The 26,875-nt window shown below is 37.7% G+C and overlaps 1 protein-coding gene and 1 pseudogene across 13 annotated transcripts in view; both read left to right on the plus strand.

The window, feature by feature from the left end:
• Dlg2 (discs large MAGUK scaffold protein 2) overlaps positions 1–26,875 on the plus strand; it is a 2,025,432-nt gene that overhangs the window by 1,061,102 nt on the left and 937,455 nt on the right. For 11 of the 13 annotated variants that reach the window (XM_074081674.1, XM_074081712.1, XM_074081675.1 and 8 more), the window contains one exon: positions 9,511–9,672. In XM_074081674.1, the coding sequence (XP_073937775.1) occupies positions 9,511–9,672 (162 nt within the window). The remainder of the gene's footprint in view (positions 1–9,510; positions 9,673–26,875) is intronic. The other 2 variants (XM_074081681.1, XM_074081685.1) reach the window with 1 other exon arrangement.
• Positions 4,353–4,499, plus strand: LOC141415781 (U1 spliceosomal RNA; annotated as a pseudogene).

Genomic DNA, 26,875 nt, shown 5'->3' on the forward strand with positions numbered 1-26,875 from the left:
AAGAATGGTTGCTGCTAGTACAGTAATGAGTCATAAATTCTTACATTCTATGAGAAAAGTAGATACATACATTCTTTTTAAAAAGTAAAAGAGAGACTTTTCAGATGTCACCCTGGAATATAAAAAGTACACTTAGTCAAACCTGGATGTCCAAGGAAAGCACTGGGAAGAAAATCCTCTGAATTGTTTTGAAAACTGAGCAATAGTCAGGTAGAAAACTGTTGTGGTAAAAAATACCAAGAGCAGGGAGGGAACATGCCTTTCTTATTTGCTGTTTTATCCCTACCACTTCAGTATGTCATCTGCCACATGGTAGGTTTTCAAGAAATTTGTCTTGCATGAAAAGGTGGGAAAAGAGAATTTTCAAACATTGTGTTCAGGAAAGCTGTGAGATTAAAACACAAGGTCTGTGTGTTATGGATTATTGCAAAACATTGCATTTGTAGGCTTTGATGAAGAAATTAGAAAAACAGAAAAGTTAGCATTTTTCCTTTAGTTAGTTTTTTGTATTTCTAAAACCATTAATAATTAAATAAAATATCTACTGGTCTAGTAAAATAATCACACCTGATATTGAGTTCTCAGTAGGCCACAAATACTCTGTTAAGTGCCTTCTGTACAATATCTCAGTTGCCCTTCATGAAAATGCTGTGATGTAGCCAGAATTCTACTCTCACAGTGAGAATACCAAGTCTCAGAGAAGTTAGTAAGTTTCCTGCGGTCCTGGAGCAGGTGACAGCCTGGGATTGATCCAGGCAGTCTCTCCAGAACCTGCACTCTTAAGCCACTACCCTGAAACTGAGGGTTTAGGAAATTATTCTAGGTCACGGACATAAGAAGTGGAAAGATGATAAACAGATTTGGAGACTCCAAATGACCACTTAGATTTTCCTCCATTCTGCTGACAGAATTAGCCACCTGAAAAGTTCAGTCTTTTTTATTTTTATTTTTTAATGACAAACCTGAAAGGTGCAAAAGTGTTGAGAATTCAAGAAAGGAGAGCATAAACATTTGTGAAGACCTACCAAGTGCAAGAATACCGTGTCTCATTTGATCCTTATACTTTTATGAGGTAGATAACCATTTGTGACTGGTCAACTAAAATCCACAGATATACAAAAACTTCACAAATATCTTGCAGAGAGAAAGTGGCATAATGAAAATTTGAACTCACATTTCTAAAACAGCAATTCATGCTTTTTTTTCCACGGGATTAGGTTGAGTTTTGGAGTCAGAAAACAATGTTGGTTTGAAACATGGCTTTGCAGTGTATTTAACACTTTGAAGACTCTCTGATCCTTTTCTTCCTCATCTAGAAGTTAGAATCACAATACTTTCCTTAAATTCTTGAAGGAATTACTTGAGACAAAGTTTCAGAAAATGCTTTGTGAATTGTAAAAAAGCAATTTGTGTCACCATATACAAAATCAGTTTACAATGGAATACCCAGATCACAGGTCTGTGGTTTCATTCTGATTTGCTCAGAGAGCTTGAGGTCTGTTTAATTCTGCAATTCCCTCTGGTGAGTGAGCCTGGCCTCTCCCAGATCTGGGCATAGCTCACAGTTGTAGGGAGGAATCTTCACTTCCCACTAAGCTACCTTTCCAGCCTCTTCAGTGAACAGATGGAGGGCAGCACTGAGTTAGAATAAGTTCTCTCATGATTATTTAAATCATCATTTCTTTAAAAAGAATCTTAAGATCCATTTAATATTCATGAAAGCATCCTTCCTGGCAGCTTCTTCATTGTAGGTAATTACAGAGGGTTTAAAATATCTGACGTTGCTTGGAAGCACACAAAGCTCTGTCAGCTGCAAGCAGACAGCTGATTTGTAATTTAATTAACATCCTGGCTTGTCCTGTTCTTTGTGGCAAAAAGCAGAAAAGCATTTCCTCGCATTTGTGAATTTTGTTTGAAAAAATTCAAATGAAGCACCTGGAAGAGTTTTTCATCTCTCACATTAGTCTTGTTACTTATATCCTGCTCCAAATCTGAAAAAAAATTTCTCTTTCAAGTATTCTTTGGGCCACCTGCATGGCTGATTGTGGGTCATTTTTTTTAAAGGGTGACTTCACTTAGGGAAGATCTGTGTGTAGTCAGCAAGCTTTGACCCACTTTTACTAGCTCTTTGAGTAACAGATTTTGAAAATAGATTTGCCTAGACTACTTATTCAGCAAACATTTACTGAAGACCTACTATGTAGCAGGCACTAGCAGTCTGAAGTGAAGGAGGAGAGACCCTGTTCTCATGGTAATGTCAGCCCAACTGGGGAGGCAAACATTAAGCAAATAATCACAGAAATGAATGTAAAATAAAAATGTGTCAAGCATCATGAGGAATAAGAACAGGGTCCTCTGAGAGCCTGTGAAGAGAGGGTGGTAGGGAAAAGCTCCAGATCTGGAGTCTGCTTTACTCTTCCTCCTCCTATTTTCCCCTATATCCAACCCAGTTTTATATCATATACATAATCATTCTGGAAGAACAAATTGGGATCAAAGAAAGGAGGGAAGGAGGGAAGAGAGCTTTGCTTGAGTCAAAATATCATTTAGAGAGTTTATTTTTAATCAAAGAATATAAATATTGATCTATTTACTACATTAAGCATTCCTTATCCACTTTCCTCTATTTTTAGGCCATGTTTTCCCTTCTGAAAGGGAGTGAGTGAGTTGAGAAGAGGATGTGACAAGTGTATAAAGGGGATAGGACACTGGTCACAGATAGGCCAAGGCTTCATGGAAAAAGAAAGGAGCAAGAAAAAACCCTAGTGGATGCATAATGCATAGGTAACAACTATGTGAAATTCCTAAAAATAAACATCGAAGTGGGCAAACAAAATATATTCCTCAAAGCTCAAGTGATAGGGTATTTGCCCAGCAAGTACATGACCCTGGTTCAATCCCAGTAGTGCAATATATGCTTGTGACTGACAGGGTCTGGATGAATGTAATCAACTGTGGGACTTAAACTTCTAGAGTTTGGAGAGGAGGTGAAAATCCTTAATTTCCGTGTCGTTTTTTCCATCACCCCCTTGATTTCTCTGATATATGCATCCACATATATCCTGAGGATCATTACTTCCTTGGCAAATTTGTTAGTGTTTCATTTTCTTACTGACTACCCTTCTTCTGAAATGTGTTCTTCCTTTCTGCCAAAGCACATTTTTAAATCCAAGGGTTTTCTTCCAGAAAGCAGCCTTCAATCAGGCAGGCTGGTCCAGTGGACACATATTATGTAACGTTGTGGCTTGATCGTTCTACAGAAGCAAAGTTGTAGGGCTCCTACCCTCCGAGAACTTACATTGCAGAGGGAGAGGTAAGACTGGAATACAGAGAGGGCTGTTTGTAGTTAATAGCAGCATCCGGATTAACAAGTTTTGATTATTTTCTAAATGTCAGCCTTGTGTAAAAGGAACTGTAATTATTCCTTAATTTTGTACCCATGTCACAGGGTTGCTGTATGTCTTAACCAGGATGATTTCTTCAACATTCCCAGCAAAGTGCTCCTAAATACTATCCATTAATTATTATGAGAATATTCATGTGTACACAGCATGTTCTAGCGCTCTTTAGCTTTTGATTTGTTTTCTCTCTCAGCCTGTCTCTGTCCATCTCTCCCTTCCTTCCTTCTTTCTTTCCTCACTTCCCCTCTTTTCCTTTTTCATCAATACAATGCCAACTCCTACAGCAAGGGGGAAGTAGAGCACTTTTTATGCAGCAACAGAGATAAACTCAGATTTTCATTTATCAGAACTTGAAAGATTTCCAACTTTTGGATCGCTTATCATTCACTGTGCCAGCATAACACCACCTTCAAAACTGTTGGAGAATCTTGGGGGATGGATCAGGCATGTGGAGGCACCTGTGTATGAAGTATGGGCAACCCAGGCTGGTTCTGACTGAGCAGAGTCTAGCCAGAGTTCTTAGCCTTTGTCCATCCACTTGGGAGCCTGTAGTAGAGAAAATTATATGGGTGTGATTGCATGCAGTACCCCTTGGCAGGCTTTTTGATCAGGTGGATCATATTATTACTCCGGTCATTTAAGATTAATTGCATTAAACTTACATTTATTGGTCTCTTTGTGAAAGTTGTCAGGTAGGCGCTGGAAGACTCAGAAATGGACAAGCCTCCATCTCTCCTCTTGAGCACACATGGGAAGTATGAAAGAAAGGCACATGGCCAGGTCATTGCTATATAAAGTTGTTATTCACCGACTGGAATCTGTGCAGAACACTGAGGGAAATCTTTTCCATCTTAGCAGTCAGAGAATGCTTCCAAAGAGGTGATACTCAATCTGATCCTCAAAGACCTGAAAAGGTTTGCTTGATGGATTCCCAGGTAGTGGAAGAGGGCTAAACTTAAGAAGGGGAGATACCATGATTATAAAGGTGGTTTCCCCAGAGTGAATCTTATTTATCCATTGTATTCTGGATGTGCTGACCCCTGTGATTTCCCCAAATGTGGAAAACTTGACTGCAGAATTTGTGGTAGTGAGGGAACAGAAAAAAAGAAGGGGAATAAGATAGAGACAAAGGGAACTAGGATAAGGAGATACAGATTGGACTCCAGTCTTTCTGTCTTGAGCACTTCTCCAGACTACCCTGGCATTGGAGCTGGAAAAACAAATGTCTGTTTACAATGATTCTTTCACTAAAGAGTTCCCTTTAGTAGACTGGGCTGAGGAGAGGAGAAGGGGAAAGTACATATTTCAAAGCAGAAGTCCTCTGTTAATGGCTTATCCTTGCTGGCAGTACAGATGGCCCTGATGGTGTCCAGAATGGCGACTCAGAGTTCCCTGAAACATTACAGCTGATTCTTAAATCAGGGTGTGACTTCACTAAGAATCGTTTAATCTTTCTTGTTAGATAATTTTTGAAGATTTCCTAAAAATTCTGCTTCCTGAAGATAAAGGTGGCTTCTAAAGATCTTTGGGTCATAACCATCTTAGAAGAATATTTGAATGTTCTATCTCTAGTCAGACTAACACTGGTTCGTCTAAAGCTGGTTAGCCACTCATCAGTTAGCTAAGCTTGAAAAAAAATACCTATCAGCGCTTTAGATAGAATAATAACACTTCGATTGGTGAGACATATAAAGCATTTACTATGGTTCTTGGCACATTAACTGTAGCTGCAATTATCACTAGTTTTAATATTGTATAACTGAAAGGATTAGTAACTATATTAATATCAGCATAAGCATTAGTATTAGTGCTGATGGTAATAGTAGTCTTTGAATTGCAAATCAAAACTTTGTTTCAGCCAAAGGAAATAAAAATTTGCGTCCCAGCAGAGAAATCCTGTAGTGTATCAGGACAATTCCTTTGGAAGCTTCAGTTAAGTTGGTATTAACGTTTCTTACTAGTTCTTGTTATTTGTTGCTGATTCAAAGGTAGAAAACTTAAAGAAAAAGTGGGAGGAATATCTGGCCAGCACGAAGCAGGGTATTACTTAGGTGCGATTGTCTACAGTGGATACAGTTCTGCATTGGCCCTGTTTCCACCACACTGTGTCTCATATCTGCAGCTCCATCCAAGCCTTTCACCAAGTTTACCAGGCAGCAATTGGTATGTACGTGGCTTCCTGTAGAAACCCAGGAGGGAGTAAGGAAAGCACAGGAATCTAGGGCCAGATTAGCTTTAGGCTAACCCCACTGGGTACTTTGGAGTGTGAGTTCCACAACAAGGAGAGTTTGTCTCTCCTTGAGGTATGAGACGCTACAATTTATTGTTCGAACATCAACCTCTTGTATCACATATCTCTGCTGCTTCTTTATGCAGAATACCCTCTATCTTCTTCTAAATCACTCAAGATCCTGTTTCGGATTGGGAAAGTTGATATGAATCAACTCACAGAACTCAGTTTATACCTAGTCGTTATCGTTATGTATTATACCTTAGCTTGCACATGTACATCTCACTTAAAAGTGTGTGGTCTTCTCAATGACAAGAACTATTCTTTTCTTTACTATATATTACAGAAATGAATAGTGAGGAGAGATATGTTATACTTTAAGTGTGTGTCAAGCAGACAATGTTGCTGTTTTTTTCTCTTGAACCTGGTTATGTAATGGTTTATGTTGAAAGAAGTTGCATCTGGTAGCCAAATATGTGATAGGTACTTGGCTAAGGACTGGAGATATGAAAATGAACAACTCCAATGTTGTCTCAGATTTCATAAAAACTTACAGTTCAAAGGAAAACCACTGAAGAAGACACAATCATATCACATGAGAGCTGTGATGGGGGAATATAGGTAGTGATGAGAACATCCTCAATATGAAGAAATTCTGGGGATCTCTTGTGCAACAAGTGAATATAACTAACATACTGAACTGTACATTCAAAATGATTAGGATGGTAAATTTTTATTTTATGTATATTTTACCACAAATTTAAAAAGAAGCTTTAAACACTGAAAGTTATGATTTGTTTACATTTATTCCACAATAACAGATTTGAATGATGAAAAAGAATTCAGAAGTAACAAAGGCTCAGCTCATGGAGTAGTGTTAAGCAGCTTATGAAGGAATAAGCACTCTCCTGTATGCAGCAGGAACCATCGTGTTTTAAGAAGGACTTTATCAGTTCACAGTTCAGAAAGCCCCTTATGCAAGGCGGAGTGGATAGTAAGGGCAGCCCCAGAGGCAGTCTGGCTGGTCCAGAGGCTGATGCTGTACCCTGTGAGAGCTGACGGGAACCTGAATGTGAACACTGCTGGTAATGGATGGTGATTGGGGTTGGGGAAGATAAGGAGGGAGCTGACTCAAAGACTATTTGGGATATAAATCAGACAGACTCTGTAACTTATTAAATTGGCAGATGGTAGAGGGCGAAAGAGAAGATAGAATCTAATTGACTCCTACTTTTCTGGTTCACATGACTGCATAGTTAGCAGTACCTCCATGGGGGAGAATTGAAAAGGGAGAGCAATGTGGGGGTAGATGGGCTGTAAGCCAGAGAAATTAAAATGGGTATATGTGTAACATCATTCCTTTCCTAATTAAAAACATAACTGATCAAGAATAAATGTGAAATGTTGACCCATGTTTCTGAGGCAGATTATCTTCCCAGATTATTCATAGGGTTAAAAAAATTTCAGAATCGTGGTGTTTGAAGTTCACAGAAATGTTCTGACTTCATTTAATTATTTATTTTCAGTGATGTTTTTTCTACCAAGCTGCCAATTTAGTTGTCAGATTTGGGCTTCATATCCTTATGGGGGTAGAGAAGGGGCTGACGCTAGCGGAAAGAGAATTCGGATTCAAATCATTTAGACAGGGTACCAACTTGTATACCAACTAGTTAGGTGACCTTGGGCAAGTAACTTAACTGCTCTGTTAGTTTTGTCACAGATTAAATGGAACGTAATGGTATGGTAGTAATATTGGAAGTATGTGAGCCTCCTTTGCAAATTGCAGTTATGACACTGTTAGTCACAAGTTTTTTGAGACTGATACTACATTGGACAGTGCATAAAGAGGCTCTGAAAAATATAAATACTGATAACCTATTTCTGATTGCGAGTGGACACCAAATAGAATTAAAAACCCTGGCATGGTTCTTGTTACTGTCAGATTATGAGTCACACTGAAAACTAATGTCCAAGAAAGCATATTTTTCATCTCAAAAATGAGTGACAAACATCATGTTTTTAGTAACCCAATGTGACAAAATAACTGTTGGCGATACCAATAACAGGGCACTGGGAAGAGATTAGACACAGCAGTTAAGCCTGTGGTGGTGCTGTTGGATACCTCAGACCATGCACAGTGCACAGGATGAGCCCAAAACACTTTATTAGCTGGATCAAGCGTTAGATGTAGAACAGTGCTTTTTTTTTTTTTTTCTTTCCCAGCTAGGCCATAAACCTTGACACAATGGGACTCTAAAGAGACATCTCCAAAGATGAAGGAGTGAGAAACAGGGAGTGTCAGAGAAATGGGGCCCAGGCCAAGACTGAAGAAAGAGTCTGATCATGACCCTCAGATATTTCTTGTTTTGATCATTTTCCCTCCTTGTCAACTTCCTGAAATCTGACGAGAGGACTCAAATCACGCATGACCTTTGCCAGAGGATTCCCCTACTGTTACAGGCGTGTAGAAGGGAGAGTGGTTCAAGTTGGCCTAGGAAGCATAAGGCCCCAAATTCAGACCCCAGTACCACCAAAAATAATAATAATAAAACCTAGTTACAGGTAACATGTTACCATGCTAGTTACATGGTAGCACACAAATGTAATCCCAGCTGTTTTTGGGAGGTGGAGATTGGGGGGATTATGACTCAAGGTGAACCCAGCCAAATAGTTTACAAGACCCCCATCTCAACAAATAAGCCAGGTATGGTGGTATAGTCCATAATCCCAGGTATATGGGAGGCATAGATAGGAGGATAGTGATGTGAGGCCAAAATGCAATCTAAAAGAATAAACAAAGCAAAAAGTTCTGGAGGTGTAGCTCAAGTGGTAGAGTGCCTGCCTGTCAAGCATGATGCCCTGAGTTTAAACCCAAATACTGCAAACATAAATAAGTAAATACATGCTAGTTTCATTCCTAAAAGTTGTGATCTTTTGTCCTGAAATCTAACTAACCCAAATCAGTATTCTTCTTTGGAAATGCAGTAAGAGAGGAACAGATTGTCTTCTCTTTCATGCTAATGTGGGTAGCAGGGGCTTTTCCCTTATTTCCAGGGAAACTTAAGTCTTTGGCAAATCCTGAAACAAAATTAAGTTTTCCACATGAGATCTATCAGAATTCCACTGTCCTACCAAGCACTTTCTCTTCTTCATCCATGACCTAAAAATTTTTAGCTCATTCTTAACTACCATGGTCATTTGAAAAGTTATCTCCTCATTTACTAACTGAAATAAATTCTCTTTATCTCATGTTTTACCACCTTTCTGTAGCTCAGAACAGAAAGTATATTGTCAGGAAAAATAAGTCATCAGCACTGGTTGATTTTTTTTGGAAGGACAGGAATTTGAACTCAGGGCCTTGTGCTTACTAGGCCAGCACTCTAGTACTTGAGCTATGCCTCAAGTCCTTTTGCTTTAGTTATTTTAGGTAGTTATTTTTACATGGGGCTGGCCTCAAACCATGATCCTCCTACTTATGCCTCCTATATAAATGGGATCATAGGTGTGTACAACCATCCCTGACTGGTTGACTGAGATGTAATTTTGCTAACTTTTTCTAGAACTGGTGTCTAACCATGATCTTCCCAATCTCTGCTTACTAATACTACACTTGATCTTAGCCAAAAGACCAAGAAGTGATGAATTTCCATTTACTACTAGTACCTGGGATTATAGGTACGAGCCACCATGCTTGGCCTAGCATTGGTTAATATTGATACAATTTTGCTCACACTGGGCCTGATTTATGGTGACTACCTGAAGAGTGTTTAGTAAAACATTTTGGTGAAGTTAACAATAAGCTTGCATTGTAGCCTGCTAATGAAGTTAGAATATGAAGTACAGATTGAACTCTTTACCTTTTTCTCTCTTTTCTCCTAGAAGTATCGATATCAAGATGAGGACGCTCCACATGATCATTCCTTACCTCGGCTAACACATGAGGTCAGGGGTCCAGAACTCGTGCATGTATCAGAAAAGAACCTGTCTCAAATAGAAAATGTCCACGGATATGTCCTGCAGTCTCACATTTCTCCTCTGAAGGTCAGTTACATTGCTTTTTGGCTTTTATAGCTGGTGATGGTTGTTGGTTTTCATTGCTGGCTGTTGGTCTTCGTGGCCGGGCTGATTAAATGAGGCTCTTTTATAACAGGATCATGGCCATTGACTGCCAAAGGGTCTCTCTGTGATTTGGAAGCCAACTCAATGTTTCTGGGAAATATTTTTATCGTAGTTGTTTAAATGTCTGGAAAAATCCTTTTAGCTGTTGAGAATGGCTAAGGAAAGAGCCAAAGGTGAAAAAATTGAAAGGGAAAATAAGCTATCTACATATTTAAAAAAAAAGGACAGCATGATTTGGCTCAAATCCTCTCCCTCTGTCAGCATTCCTAGTCCCAGATAAAACAAAAGAAGCAAATGTACCATGATCATACCTAATGGTTGCCTTACTGTCTAATCTAAAAGAGAAAATGTGTGAGGTGACTCATCAACACCTTTATTTTATCCCAGTGGAAATTGTTTACAAGATTTCTTTTGATTTGATGTCATACCTGTTCCAACACTTTCTAACTTATTTTTTTAATTTTAAATAATTTCTTGGTCAGTAGTATTTGGACAAGAAGAAAAAATTAAATGAGACTAAGAATTTTCTGTGCTCCTTGGTTGCTTTTTCTTTACTTGGCAGGTGCTATTGGATTTTGTGCTTTGCATAAAGAGCTTATAAATGCTTATTTAGTTTTTAAAAGAAGAGTAGAAATAGAGCCAATGCTGTAGTGGAAGGAAATTGAAATGGGAAAAGAAAGTCCTGGTAATTAATACCTAGTTATTGGTAAAGAAAAATTTATTTTATTTTATCAGCCACCATACTTATTTCTCTAGCATTTTCTTGTAGCTGAACCCCATTAAGGTGGTGATGTAGGTCTATAATCACAGCTATATGGGATTTTATAGATAGCTATAAAGGTGGCTTGATGCTTTCTGGGATTTTTTTGTATCTGCCAAAAAATAATCAAAGAAAGGTTGAATTATGTTTAGTACGGTTATAAATTTTGGTACGTTTTAAATACTGTGGTATCCTAAAAATCTATTATCAAACAAATTAGGGCTGGAGGTGTGGCTCAAGTGGTTTAGCACAAGGCCCTGAGGTCAAACCTCAGTACCATCAAGAAAACAAAAACAAAGCAAAACAAAAACCCTGTAGTTACCACCAGTAAGTTAAAGTATTAGGGTAATTGTCAAATCCCAGTAAATATATAATACATACAAACATGTAAATTGTGCCTCTGGGATTCATTGTGCATCTTTCTGGAACTCCTCTGGAAATGATTGGTTAACTGATGGAAAAAAGTATACTTAACACAGAGGAGAGAAGACTAAAGGTTGGGAGACTAGACACTACACTTACCTTTCTGCCTCAAGAACTGTCATGTGAAAAACATGATGCTGTCATTCCAAGGGTAGGGGCAGAAGCAGTGCTCATGACTCTTAAGAATATATGGTTGGGCCTGGAAGGGGGTGAGGAGGAGGGAGAGGTGACCCAAACAATTTGTACACATGTAAGTAAATGTAAAAATGATAAAATAAAAAAAAGTATGGTTGTGATCATTTTAAAGCCATTGCTCCTGACAAGGCTATCCCAATCTGTGTAAAATCCCTCTTGTGCCTACAAATCTTCCAGGTGTGGGTGAAGACCTGACTGTGGTTTTGTAGAAAGGACTCCTTTAGCAGGAGGGGGAACAAAGTCATCTGAAAGATTCAAACTCAAGGAAGTAGTGATTCTGTTCTGTATTCAGATGAATGTTTTCCTTCTTCAGGGACCCATTCATCTTTGCAAACAAAATACTGTTCCCTGCTGTATGTGCTGACCACTATAAGCTGAGAAAGGGCAGAGCTGGGCAACTACATTGCATTAAGAGTACTTAGATTTAAGTTTTATTCTTTCTAACTGGTTGAAAGACTCCAAGAACCTCCAGGGAGCCTCCCCCCATTGTTTTTTCTTTCTCCAAATTTATCTCTCCTCCCCACTTCCCAACTCTTCGCCTTTAATCAGCTTCAGAACATAGCTCCAAAAGGGTGTTAGGCTACATAGGATAATCAAGACAAGTCTAAAGCTAACCTGGTTATAAAAACAAAATAATAAAAGCACTATGGGATCCTCATTTTTGTATATTAAATCTTGACCATATACATGACAATTATCACAAGTTTGGGCTATTACATCATCGTATTTTATGCTATTGTCTATTAGATTTGGGGAAAGTTTGCTTTGTCTGAAGACCAGATCAATTCATGTCTACATATATATTATACATAAAATTTTCCTTTTTCTTCTCTATTCCTTGCTTTCCGGAATTTCAGAATTGGTTGTCTTCAACATCAGTGATTTTCCTTATCTTAGGAGTTCTGTTATAATTATTTCCTTTCTAATTTATTATCTACGCTGTTCTTTTTGAGAATTTTATTGGATTTTATGGTTTTACTGTGGTGAAGTTTTAATGAAATACTTCAATGTCAGTTTAAAAAGTAGCCATGTATGATAGGAAACACCAAGGTCAGAAAGAGTTTTCCTCCCTTTTTTGGAGCCACTTGTCCATGGTGTGGCCCCAGGTTTTCTGTAAAGGAAGAAAGATAATTCCTTCAGGGCTCAGAACCAAGGCTAGGGGTTAGCTATTTGGGGGTCAGGACTTTTGCCTCATGACTATCTTAGAGGCATTATTTATACTGAATAAGGTGGGCTTTACTGGAGTAATTTCACTGTTGCAGATCTTACAGTAAGGTCTTTGATCCACTTTGAATTGATACTAGTACAATGTGAGAGACTGAGATCTACTTTCAATTTTCTGCAAGATATCTAGTTTTCCCAGCACCATTTGTTGAAGAGGCTATCTTTTCTGCAATGCATATTTTGGGCTTCTTTTTCAGGCTATAGCTGTGTGGGTTTGTGTCAGGGTCATCTATTCCATTGGTCTTCATGTCTGTTTTTTGCCAGTACCAACATGTTTTCATTACTATGGCTCTGTATTGTAGCTTGAAGTCAGGTAATGTGGTATCTCCACCATTGCTGTTTTTTGCTCAGGATTGCTTTGGCTATTCAAGGTCTTTTGTGCTTCCATATGAACTCTAGTGTTGACTTTTCTATTTTTATTGGAATTTTGATGGGGATTGCATTGACTGTATCAATTGCTTTTGGTAGTATAACCATTTTCACAATATTGATTCTGCCAATCCGTGAGCATAAATGTCTCTCCATCTTCTAATGTTTTCATTGATCTCTTTCTTTAGTGATGTATAATTTTCATTGCATAGGTCTTTCACCTCATTTGTTAAATTTATACTGAGGTATTATAAAATTTTGAAGCTATTGTGAATGGTATTTTCTTGATTTCTTTCTCAGGCTGTTCATTGCTGGTGTATAGAAATGGTAGTGATTTTTTGTATTGATTTGATATCTTGCTACTTTGCTGAACAAGTTTATGAAGTCTAAGAGCTTTTTGGTTGAGTTTTTAGCATCTTTCAGGTATGGATCATATCATCTGAAAATAGGGATAATTTGACTTCTTTCTGAGAGAGAGACAGAGACAGAAAAGGAGATAAAGAGTGAGAAAACAAGACTGTATTAGTGGTACTATCTGAGGGGACTACAGAGAGATAGGAGAGGGATAGGAATATTAGAGAGAAACAAATATTGAAACATTTCATCTATGTATGAAGATAATATAACACAATACTTTGTAAGCTATTGAATAATAGGGGAGCAGGGTGAAAGAGGAAGAGTAAGTAATGGGGGGTGTTTAATCTGATTAAAGCATGGCATATACATGTTTGAAATGCCAAGCCAAATCCCCCTTAGATTACAAATATATACTTAGAAAATGAAAGCCAAGAAAGTAAAATAAGTTCTTTGTGGTGGTGGAGAGTAAAAGAGGGCAAATGTAGTGAATGTGTTTTGTATTCATATATGAAAATAGGATAATGAAACCTATTGAAAGTGTTCTATGAAGGGGGAGGGGGAGAGTAATACAGGGGATGAACCTAATTAAGGTATATTTTACACACATATGCAAATTTCACAATGTATCCCCATATACAACTATTATATGCTAAAAAAGAGAGGTGCTTTTATTATTTTTTTTAATTTTTAAATTCTCTACCACTTGAGCCACACCCACAGTCCTTTTATTTTTAATTTGCTTTCTGGATAGTGTCTTGTGCTTTTGTTCAGGCTGACCTTGGACCACAAGCGTACTTCTGTCACCTGAGTAGCTAGGATTGCAGGTGTGAACCACTGTGTCCAGCCCATGATGTGCTTTTATATTGTCTTGGGAGAGGGATTCTGTGTATCTTTCCTCTGTCAGCAATAGTGATAAGGATAAGTGTGTACAAATTTTCCCAAAGATAAAAGGCCCTGTTTTGTAGGGTTTGCCAGTTTTATGGTATAAATACTCCCATTCATGGGTGATTTCAGGCTACCAACTTAAAGCTACTTGGAAAGGGAGGTGCATGAGGTTCCCACCACATAATATGAGCTTGCTCCAGCACAGAACTACAATATTAAGTTCAAGCACATGTGTTCTTATAGCAACAGGACACATTTCCTAATCATGTTTGTAAGGAGTTATTACATTATCATCATTCAAGTGTTTAGAAAACTTGCCATGATTTAAACCTAATGTGTTATTTTCCCATAAAGGGAGCCTATTAGAATCAGGGAAATGCTAAGAAGATCTACATTCTCAATTAGACCTGTCTGATTTTCAACCTCTTTGCCTCTTTTGATCTGTCTAGTGTTCTTGGGTCAAGCACTAAAAGAAAGAAGAGGAGAGGGCAAACCTATAATCAGATAATACCCCCAGAATCCTACTGAGAAGAAAATGTGGCTCTCTGGTATCAGTTAGGAATTTACATATGGCATGCCTAAACAGTGTGAGATTGCAGAATAGCGGTTTCAATGTCACATTGAGCAGGCTGTGAGTCATTAGCTGAGTAACCTCATTGTGGCAGTCTCGATATGGTTTCTGCCATCTTCCCCCAGCACTTGAAGCCTCTGTTCTAAGATTCATCTGTCTTTGGTGCCCACCAGCTGCCTCATGATACATGGGCTTGCTTAGCCTGTTTTCATTAGAGTGCCTGGGCCAGTGTGAAGGATGGTGTTGGAAAGAGAAATGGAACTTAGCAGTGAATTCAAGGGAATTTGTTTTCTTTGCCACAAGATGAGGTTTCTTTCTCTTCATATGCTAACTAGAACTTTTCAAAAACTATTGGCCTATAAGAAAGCATGAGAACTTTCTTTTCAGTTTAGGTCTGTGCAATAAATAATTGAGTTGCCTATTATGTACATTAGGTTATGGGAGACAAAGAACAGTAAAATGTGTTTTTGAATGTCTATATTAAATTCTTGGAAGACTTGAATCATAATTGTTTGTTGCTTATTCTTATTCTGCATAGGAATTCAAATTGTTCCATTTTAAACACTGTGGGACCTCAGGTGCACAGCTGAGTACTTTATTCAGATTATTTTTCTTGGGGGGTGGACAAGAGGAATAGAGGGAGGGAGGGAGAGAGAAAATACTGTTGTCCTCTTCTCCTTATCCTAATGATCGTTGATAGAGGATTTCATCACTTCTAAAGGTCATAATCTATCACATATTAACATCTGAAATCTGAATGTATAGTAATATCCATGGTGTCTTATCTTTAAAATTGGCAGTATTTGCTAGGGTACAGAAAACAAATCTTATAGTTAAAACCATCTTAGAATCAGTGACAATTGACAAGGAAGAGTAAAGCTATCTTTCATAGATTGGTGTGAATTTCTTTAGTCAGATAAGTATGATTGTCCATTTTCTGATTTTCACTGAGACTAGAATAAGCAGCTCTGGGGAGTTTGTATGGGAATGTGGGAATAAGTGAGGTCAGGGTAGACTTTGATGCCCTGTACAACTGAGCACTTGTTGAGGACATGTATGGAAACTTTGGAAAATCTGTGGGCAGTTCATATTTGGGAAGTGATGGGGGGAGAGCTCAATTTTGAGGGTAAGATAAGGAACTTTAGGAAGAAGCATCACAAAGTGTAGTTTGTTTCACTGTTTTCTTATTAGAGTTACCCAGGACCTGTTCACAGGAAGTATGTATTGCCTGATACTACTTTAAGCTCTCTTTCTCTACAAAGTCTTTCCTAGCGCCCATGAAATGGACCACATCTTCTTTTTATTAGGATGTATTTGTTGTACAGGGGGGATTCATTGTGACAATTTCAAATAGGCTTACATTGTACATTGGTTAGGGTGCCCCCACCATCTCCTCCCCTCAACCTCCCACTGCCCCACTTGAAGTAACTGCAAGAGTTTTCATTGCTCTATTTTGTACACGTTATTTCTTATGTTTGCTTTTCTTTTTACTTCCTAGTTGGCACCAACAATGAAACTAGACTAGTATTTCCCAAAGTATATTTATTGGAATTTTTTGTCAGGATTATAAGGAAAATAAGGGAATGAGTGCTTAAGCACATTGAGGGGGTTAAAATCCATTAAGTTAGTTCAGAATTCCTCAGAGCCTTTACTATGATGATATGCAATATAACCTCTAAGAGTGGGATATGTACAAAATTTTTCCCAAACATATTTGGTCATGGAATTCTTTCTTCTAAACAAAATCATATTTTGGTTGGGCACATATTCTCTGTGAAGAAGCATAGCAGGCACATAGACTGTGACTAACACAAACAATAGAAAAGTACAGTTTATAACTTCATTCTAGTCTTGGATTCAGAAGCAACCAAATTCAAATACCAGATCCCCTACTTACTAGCTATATGAGCTTGCTCAAACTATAACTTCTGTAAGACTCAGTTTATTTATTTGTAAATAATGGCATCTACTCAAGAGCTTTTGTGAGGTTTAAGTGAGAACAGTTCATATAAGTGATTAGATCAGAGGTTCACAAATAAGAAATACAGAAAAATGGGGTGAGGTGGCTCATGCCTATAATCACAGCTACTCTGGAGGTGGAGATTGGGAGGATCATGATTCAAGAACATCACTGACAAAAAAATTCATCAGAGGGCATCTCAGTCAATAAGCTGGGTGTCGTGATGCACACCTGTAGTCCTAGCTGCTAGGAGGCATAGGTAGGAGTACTGCATCCTGAGGTAGGCCCCAGATGAAAGCACAAGACCTTATCTGAAAAAACAACTAAAGCAGTAAAGGTCTTGTGATATGACCCAAGTAGTAGAGCACCTACCTAGCAAGCATGAGGAAACACACAAAAATGGAAGATCTCCATATTGCTATTTCTATTTTGTTATTAGAAGTAGCAGTAGCATGTATTCATATGATTCCATTATTCTAAAATGGAAATTTTGGAGTTAGTTTTGCAGTATTTTCACCGTAATCTGTTTTATCATTGTATTTCGATGCCTTGGTGTTCTCACGTTTCTCTTTGTATCCACAGCTACCATCCAGATTTTCTTCTATTTCTAGGCATAATGTAGTATGGTTATTGTAAAAAAATCATGGCTTTGAACCCAAACAAATACATGGTTGAATCTAACTTGGTGCTTTCTGTGTGCGTAACCCTGAGAAATGCATCTAACATTTCTGAGACACAATACTAATGAAATTTTTTATCTGCAGTGATTGATTGATTCATTTATTCAATTATTTGTTCACCAAAACCTCTTGAACCTCTTACTGTATGCTGGGCTCTGTCCTGTTCCTTGAGGGTACAAAAAGGAAGGAACCTGCATTTAACCTGTTGCTGACATGCTGTGTTAGATTCATAAGTTAGGAGATAAATACATGTAATATGTCGTGTTACATGCAATAAAGTAGCAAAGAAGAGGTGAATTACCTCAAGATCTAGAAAAATAATTTTCTCTAAAGCTGAATAGATAGGAATGGATATGATCAGAGAAAGAACTATAGAGGAGCTTTTTACGTTTTGGTTTTTTTTCTTGATGGCAGTAGGAGATTAGAGAGGAAGGTCCAGGTTGTCCTGAACTCCATCAGTTGTGTGCATATGGGAGAATTCTGGGATTTGCAGGTAGTTGAGTAGGGCAGAAGGATTAAAAAATAATGATTAAGATAAGGGGTATGGGGTGAATGCAAATCATGTTATAAACAAGGGAGATGGGTGGAAACAGGTATTGAAGGTTCTTAGGATTGGACTTCACCTTGTAGGTAATGAGGGGTGACTACGAAATTTCAAATGAAGAGTGACATAGTCTTATTTGCAAATTAGACAATTATTCATGTTATGGGGCAGAATAGAAGAAAGATGAAAAAGCATTGCTATCAGAATCAAGGGCATCACATAAAATGCAAGAGATGGATAAGCTCTGAGGTAAAGCAGAGCTGTTGGGCATGGAGGGAGGGGTAGATTAGAAAACTTATTTAGGAAATGATCTGAGGACTTTGAGACCCATTACACATGGAAGGAGGAAAAGAGAGAAATAAAGATTAATTCAGATTTTATATTTAGCTAATTTGGTAGAAGTATGCAATGAATCAAAACTGCCTGCAGAACAGCTAGGGATACAGCTCAGGGGTACAGTTCTTGTTTTAGTATGTGGGAGACTTTGAGCTTGATCCCCAGCACCACACCACACACACACACACACACACACACACACACAGTATACACAGACACACACCACACACACACACACACACACAGTATACACACACACACACAAACACACAGCACACACACACGCACCACACACACACACACACAGTATACACACACACACACAAACACACACCACACACACACACACACACACACACCAACCACACACACACACACACACAGTATACACACACACAGACACAAACACACAGCACACACACACACACACACACACCACACACAGTATACACAGACACACACACACACACAGTATACACAGACACACACACAAACACACAGCACACACACACACACACCACACACACACACACAGTATACACACACACAGACACAAACACACAGCACACACACACACACACCACACACACCACACACACCACACACACACCACATACACACAGCACACACACACACACACACACACACACACACACACACACACACTGCTTACAGAACTTAACATCTACAGACTTTTCAGTGACAAGAAGGATAGGGAGAGATTCTGGTGTAGGTCTGAGTACTTGAATTTGAGGTGTTTATCTTTTATTCAGGTAGAAGTGTTCAATGGGCAGTTTGAAATAAACACCTGGGGATGGGGAGAAATCTGATCTAGAAATGGGAACTTGGAAGTCTTTGTCATAGTAGAAGTTGTGAGTATGGGTGGGATTACTAAGAAAGGAAGGAGAATGCTGAGGACTGAAACACAGGGGCACTCACACCACATTAGGGGCTTTGTGATAAAAGAGGGATCTACTAAGATCATAGGACAGAGAGTAATGTACCATGTTTATTCCTTCGTAGTGTGATGTTTCTGTTTCCATAACTGAGTTAAGTGCTTCTTGTAAAAGGGGATCATACCCTATGTGTACAAGAAGACACAGCTACTCCACAGTGCCTAAGATCTTGTTGGCTGTACAGTAGATGTTTTTAATTTACTCCTTACATGATCAATAACTTTTAACAAAAGAAAAACAACTAAAAAAAAAAACCAAACTAATTATGGCATGGACCCCCTATAGTCATGAGGTGTTGACCTCTAGTTTAAAAAAAGAGGAGGTGCTTATTTTTCCTTTCTAGACATAGAATTTGTAGTAATACCACTAATTAGAAAAGTACGCTGATTCTTGCCATTTTAAACTATTAATAATCTTGAAAGCTGTAAAATCTGTTCACTTCTGTCTCCCACCACTAGATGGCAGAAGCAGCTGAGCTGATGATTCTGGAAGCATCTGGTCTTGGGGAAGACACAGATTTGTGAGGCTAAATTGAGGAACTCTTGGTTAATAAAGACATTAGAAGGGCTTGGCAGAGATTTGCATACTTGCGATAATGCATTTTGTTCTAGGCCCAGTTTTTGGAGTAAAAGGAACTAGTTGAATGAAATACAGCCTTGAAAGACATCTAGTGAATCTTACACAAAAGCCCCAGATCAAATTCTATGCAAATGAGTATTTCTTGCCTCAATTATCTTTAAGTGAAAAGGGTACCATAGCATATCCCAAATAATCCTGGCTATTTAGGTGTTGGAGAGAGATGGAAATGGTAGACATAGGACTTATAGTAGACTTTCACAATTCAAGAACTCTCTGACAACTGGATTCATGAATGATATCCTCAATGTCCTGTTACTCTCATCTGGATAATCAAAATAATAGTAGTCACCATGTTTTTCTAAGAAATATCAAGTTGTTATATATATTAAAGGCATAATAAGTGTGAAAAACAAGGAGTGTTCATAATAATATAAAGTGTCAACAGGGATTATTTATATCTGCAAAGTTTTCGGAAGAGTTAACTCTGTTACACCCAGAAGTCCTAAGATTAAGCACTCATACCATGGAGGCCTCTGTCACAATTACACGAAAGCTCACAGAGATTATCTATCAGCAAAGGACACCTATCATTAACTATTAATGATGCTGGTGTTAAAATGATGCATAATTCCCCAAATAAAAAATAAGGATTTTAATAGACATTAGATTCACACATTAATTAACATTAATTATACTGAATGTTTACAGGATATTATTATTACCCATGAAAATGGAATTAGTTTTTGTTTTTTGGCTAGCAATGTATTTCTAAAAGTTTCTGCTAATCCCTAATGTAGATCAAATGCCATATTTATGAACTCTAGGGGTATAAGTGGTATAACTTTGTCATATTAAAATCAGGTACATAATGACCAGGAGTTCTCTTTGACAAGAAGATTTAGCTTATACCAACAGACTTTATTTGTTCATTCATATTTGTTCAACAAAGCTACTAGGTTCCTGTAGGGAAGAGGTATGAGGCAGCTACTGAGGTCTAAAATTTAATTCCATGATTTTTTTCTTTGAATACATATCTGCTCACTTTGCTTTCTGTCTAATGGCTGTTTAGGAGAAATAATAGTAAAACATAGTATTTATTGAATTTCTAATATACTGTGGGTAGTCTTCTAGATACTTTACATGCATAGGGTTATCCCATTTCATGGATGAAGAAAATAGGCCAAAGCAAACGCGTTTCTAAGTTCACATAATTATGAAATGAGAGGTTTTAGGTTGAGTCAGTTACTCTGATGTTGGACTTCTCACTCTTAGCCAGCCATTTTCACTAACAAATGAGTATAGTGGACCATTAGTGTCCACCAGAGTATGGATCCAAGGACAGCACCACTGAGGAAAAACTGAGAATGTTTAGGATTCACAACCTAAACATTCTTGATTCATTTTTCCCACTAATGCTGCCTATCTTCCACTAATGACCTGCCACCTTTCAACAAAATCTAAAAATTTCACTTAATCACTTAGATTAATTTTTTTGAGCATCATTTTCTTCTTGGGAGACATATTTTCACAAAATGAGAGTCATGGAAACAGCAGATCACACAATTTCAACACAACTGATAACAGAAAGCTGACTAAGAGCTTCTCCATATCAACTGAGATGTGTAATGCACACATGGGAATTTAAAATTTTTGTTTTTGAATTTTCTTTTGACTTTTTTGGATTTATTTTTTTTAACCATACTTGGTCAAAACCACTCTTAATAAATCCACAAACAAGGTAAGCTTATTGTAACATACAATTTTAAGACAGAAGAGATCAATAGAAATTATCAAATCCAGGGTTTTTAGACAGCAACAGACCCATTAGCAGATATGAAATAAATTTAGTTGGTAATTTTAGAGTAGAAGGCTAGAATAGGAAGTAGAGTACATTAGTAAGTCAGAACAGAGTACATCACTTAAAAACAGTAACAAACCTTTGTTTAGCTCAGTGTGAGTGTGTGGGTGTGCACTGACTCACATTGTCAAATTTATGATGTACTGTGATGAAAGTCACAAAAGTCAGGAAATCACTGATCTGTCCCAACTTCCCCATATTACAAAAGGGAAGGAGGTCAGGAAGAAGACCTTAGGCACAAAGAAGTTAAATGATTCTCAAAAATGCTGGTGAGGAATAGCCCTCCCTGTTCTTGACCAAACATTAATTATTTTAACTACTGGTATTTATTTCTCTCCATTGTCTGTGGTGGGTTCCATTACTACTGATTAAGTTACTTAAACCAGTGGGTCTCACACTTTGGGAGGTGTTAGAATTACAAAGAGCTCCAGACCCATCCTACTTCTCCAAGCTTGGGGCTATGTGTTTTCAGGGCCTCTGTTCCACAGTGGAGACCCACTGTGTTGAACTCCAAGATGCTGCATGAATTTCTTTTTAGTGATTGCCATGTATTTTCCTAGCACTCTTCTGAAAACCTTAAGAAATAAAGAAGGAAGAGCTAAAGACTCTGTCTATGAGGAGCCTAAATTCTTTTAGGGAAATCAAGATGTGCAATGAGTCATTTAGGGGTCAGAGCTACAGAAAATGACTACTTAACCTTATTTAATAAGTGTAAAAGGTATTCCAGAAGGGAATTTTTAAATTCCTTTATAGCAATATACAAAGAAAACCTCATAATGCTTATTTAAGAGAGAATGTTGTATAAGCAAATATGGTAGAGAATTAGAAATGATCTCCTCCAACTCACAGAGGAACTGCCAGTATCTAGTGAGCAAATACAGCACCCAGGATGCAGCCCCCCAGGCTAGCTGACTCACCAAAATCTCTCCAAAGGCATAAGATTTGTTCCTTCTGAACTGGCAGAACATTGAGTATGTCAGGGCTGGAGGCCAGTTTGGGGTCATAGGTACATTCATCAAAATGCATTTGAGAAGTACTTAGTGAAGTCTCTTTACATATAACAGAAAGAACAATCCCCCATCTTAACCTTAGGGACCAGTACCACAGGGCACATATAGAAGTCACAGGTCACTTGTAAAAATCAGCTTGACATCCTAGTAATTGAACTGCAGGACTAGTTCTCTAAAGAGATTTTCTGCTTTCACCTTCTCATACTGTATTTGAAAAAAAATTAATAAGTAGCTTTGTTGGTGATTTATTTTCTTGGTGAATTATAAGACACTTATATGAGCAACTTTTAATTTTAAACAAGTTACATGAAATTTGTAAAACTAGGCGTTGTTTCTCTATTATGCATAATTAACGCACATATTGTACCAAAGCTAAGGGAGATTACTATATTTACATGAAGGGAACCCCTTCTCAAATCATCTGATGACCCTGTTGGAATTTAGATCGCATGCTGCTTGAATCCAGCCAAGAGACTTTTAAAGTCAGCAGTAAATTCCCTAAACATCTGGATGACTGGCTATTCAATTGTAAGCCTCATAAAATTACAGAACTTAGACTGAGCAGTCTAATGGATTTGAACTACTTTACACATAAAGAAACTACGAGTCAAAGAGATTATGAAACTTTCCTAGAGCAGACGCACAGTTGACACAGGATCCAAGGCAGGAAGCTGGGTTCCAGATACCCAGCCTGTGTTACTCCTATTTCTGGGGAAGTGCAAGCAAGTGTACTGTGCTCCATAGGTCAGAGGTTTATTCATGTCACTTTCTAGGAGATGTTGTTGGAAATTTTCATCACTGACTTTTTATTTATACCAATTTTCAGTCTCACTAAAGATCCAAATCCATTCTGTTAACACTGTTAGCATCTCAAGTCTTACCAACTAAATTGTCTTCATCAATTTGATTCAAAAAGAACATCAGCCTTCTTATAAGCACTGGACATTTGTGTACTTATGCAACCACTGAGAGGTAGTTTTTCAAAAAACAAAATTTAGAGGATACATATCTCACAGATCCATCTACATATGCTATGCTACAGTTGCTTTATCAAAGCCACATGGCAGTGTGTGTGTGAGGAGTGGGGGGCAGGAGTTAAGAGCCAGGCTTGATATCAGAAGTGTGCTACTTGAGACAACACTGGAGCCTCTGAACCCAGTTTCCACCTTTGTGCAGTGAATACAGTAATAAACATATATAGAGCAGTAATTAAGATTTAAGGAGGTTATTGTTTGTCAACTTGAATTTTACTATTCTTAAAATATCCCTTCCTTCCACACCTAGATCCTCCTGGCTAGCTCCATCCCCACTTTCTGTCTTTCTTGCCTCTATTTCCCTTTGGTTCTCTTACCGTCATTCCCACATTTGAGAGTGCTCAGTGGCAAGATAATAGTAACACATGGTAAAAAGGAGCTAAGGGACCCAGCACACAATTGGTTCAAGGAGTTGTCCATGGTGAGAGACTCTCAAAAAGTCACTGTGATCTTAGGGTACACTAATGGAGTTGTCATACCAAGTACAAAGTACAAAAAGAGGACATTAGAATCTGAGAAGCTTCTTTCAGGGAGCATGGCTGCAAATTGGAGTTCTTCCAGAGAGGGGCCAATGGGCTGGTATGGGAAGATGAAAGACATGAAAGATGATGTCCTTAGAGAATGGTCAGCTCAGTGGAAATGGTGGCCCTTGTCTTCAGGTTGTTTAAAACAAGGAACTACTCTGTTTATTTTATGGAAACTTCTAGTGACTATGCCTCTAGTACAGACAATGAGACCAAAGGAAAATTTTAATAGAACTGTCCAAAGATACAATGGTCTGCCTCATAAGGTAGTTGAGCTTCCTGTCACTTAAGGTATTCAAACACCTTGGTGAGATATTGTAGTGATGGGTCAAGAAAAAATCGGAGGTAGAGCCACATTTTTATCATTTTTGAAATTACTAGCCACTTTGAGAAATTTTTGAAAACTATGAGCTTTTTTTCAGACAAAACTAGCCACAAAAATTTTGCATAAAATTTCAGGATGAAATGGGTCACTTGAAGCCATTTTTGGACTGCTGAAGGACCACAGCCTTGAGGTTAAGAATTTCTGGATGGAATAAATTTCGAGTTCCCTTTCATCTCTGACAATTTATGATTCTCATTTCTCTGCTTCACAGTTTTTGCCTGGTTAAGGAATTGTTGTCCTCGAGAAGAAATCTTTGGTAAATGTCAGTAGAAGTAGGAGGACCACCAATCTGTTGTCTGTGAGGTGTAACCAGCCCTACAATGTCCTCAGCAGCAGAGAGCAACAGGTTCAAGAAGAAAGATTTGAGTGTGCATTTGCTCCAGCAGAGTGTTCCAAACGCAGAGCGCTGTGCTGATCACACCCCCCTTAGTATGTTTCATGCATTCTTCTAAGGCAGTTTTCTATGTTTATTAGTTAGTATCATAAGCTTTTACCAGCTCTGCAAGTCAAGAGCAATACCTTGTTTCTCTAAATTCAGGTTTTAACGGTCATAAGATTGTTTCCTTTATGCTAAATGGAAGTTTTATTCTAGCACAGAACTGATTTCAAATTACCCCATCAACTTGCTAAAATGAGGATATGTTTTTCTACTGGTTTCCGGCACAGAGAGTTTCCAATATGTGGCTAAACAGTTCTGGAAGTGTCTGCCATAAAATGTGCACTAGATATTTGTTTTTTCATCAGGGTTACCGAAGTGCACTTGAATTAGACTTTTCTTCTCTTCTCTGTACCATTAAGATATTGACAGGTTAGAGGTGCTGGATTCGAAAATTTAAGAATAGCTTGTTCATAACATTTCATTTTCTGCTCCAGGGCAGGGTGAGTAGCTTATAAATCAGGCTACAAAGATGATGAATTGGATGTCTCCAACTCAATTAGCTTAATGTGGGTAGGAGGATTTCCAGGCTTTGCAGCCTCTGTTTTACTAATCCTCTGAGCAGATTGTTATATAAAATGTAGCTGAGTACTAATGTCTGAGTCTCAGAGGAACATGGCTGGTATTTTTCACTTCAGCGTCCAATTGTCATCCTGTATGCCATAGCTTTGATTTGGATTCAGAGTCGTTGAGTGATGGTTCTTAACCTGATTTATATTGTTGCAAGCCTTACCTTATTATCTCTCTGCCTTCTGACCGAGTTAAGAAAGTAGCCTAATAGAATTGCTGCTGTCACTGGGTGATTTAATTGGAGGAAAAAATCTCAGTAATTTAAGGAAAAGCAGAAGCTAGAGCTGTTTCTCTGTCAAATAAATGATCAGATGAGATGGGCCCCAGAAAAGCCGATGCTGACAGTCTGCAGAGCTTTCAACACGCCCATCATGGTTTGATAGTGAAATTTATTAAAGAAATTGATTACAGAGTTTGCTTTCTGTTTTCTTAAGAGAATGTATTGAAGCCCTGGGTGATGTTTATTTTTCAAGAATATATCTTGGATTTAAATGCATCTTATGCCTAGGAACATTATTGGACTTTGTTCCCCCTCTATTGCCTATCTGCTAGCACTCATTACCTGGGTTATTTTATGTATTTTTCTCTACCACTGCTTAGCTTCTCCATCAATCACAGCTTGGTCTTGCATATTGATTTTCTTTCTTTATATTTTAGCTTGACAGGTAGAATTGTATGTATTAACCATATGTTGCATATTGTTTTGAAGTATATCTAAATTGTGGAGTGACTAACTGTGCCTAATTAACATACGTATTATCTCATATAGTTATCAGTTTTCGTGGTGAGAATACATTCACTTTCCTAGGAGATTTCAAAGGTACAGTGTATTATTAAATATAATCACCATGTGTACAATAGATCTCTTGAACTTATTCTTTGTATTTAACTATAATTTTCTATCCTTCGAGCGACATAGTCCCCAGCTCCCACCCTCATCCTCAAATACTCCAAGCCCTGGTAAGCACCATTCTACTCTATTTTTATGAGATCAACTTTTTTAGATTCCACGTGTTAATGAGATAATGTGGCACTTATCTTTGGGTTTATCTGTATTATCACAAGTGATAGAATTTACTTCTTTTTAATGTCTGAATAATATTCCATTGTATACATTATGCCATGTTTCCTTTATTCTTTCATCCATTAATGGGCACCTTGGTTGATTCTATATCTAATCTATTGTGAATAACATTGCAATAAATATTGGTATGCAACTATCTTTAACATGTTAATTTAATTTCCTTTGGACATACAGCAAGAGTGGGATTGCTGGATCATATATATGTATATATATACATATATACATATATATATATATATACATATATATATTATACATATATATATACGTATATATACGTATATATATATATACGTATATATGTATATATATATGTATAATATATATATGTATATATATATATATATATAATAGTTCTACCTTTTTTATTCTTTGAGGATTTTTC

This window comes from Castor canadensis, chromosome 1 (genome assembly GCF_047511655.1).
Source record: "Castor canadensis chromosome 1, mCasCan1.hap1v2, whole genome shotgun sequence".
Taxonomy (NCBI): Eukaryota; Metazoa; Chordata; class Mammalia; order Rodentia; family Castoridae; genus Castor; species Castor canadensis.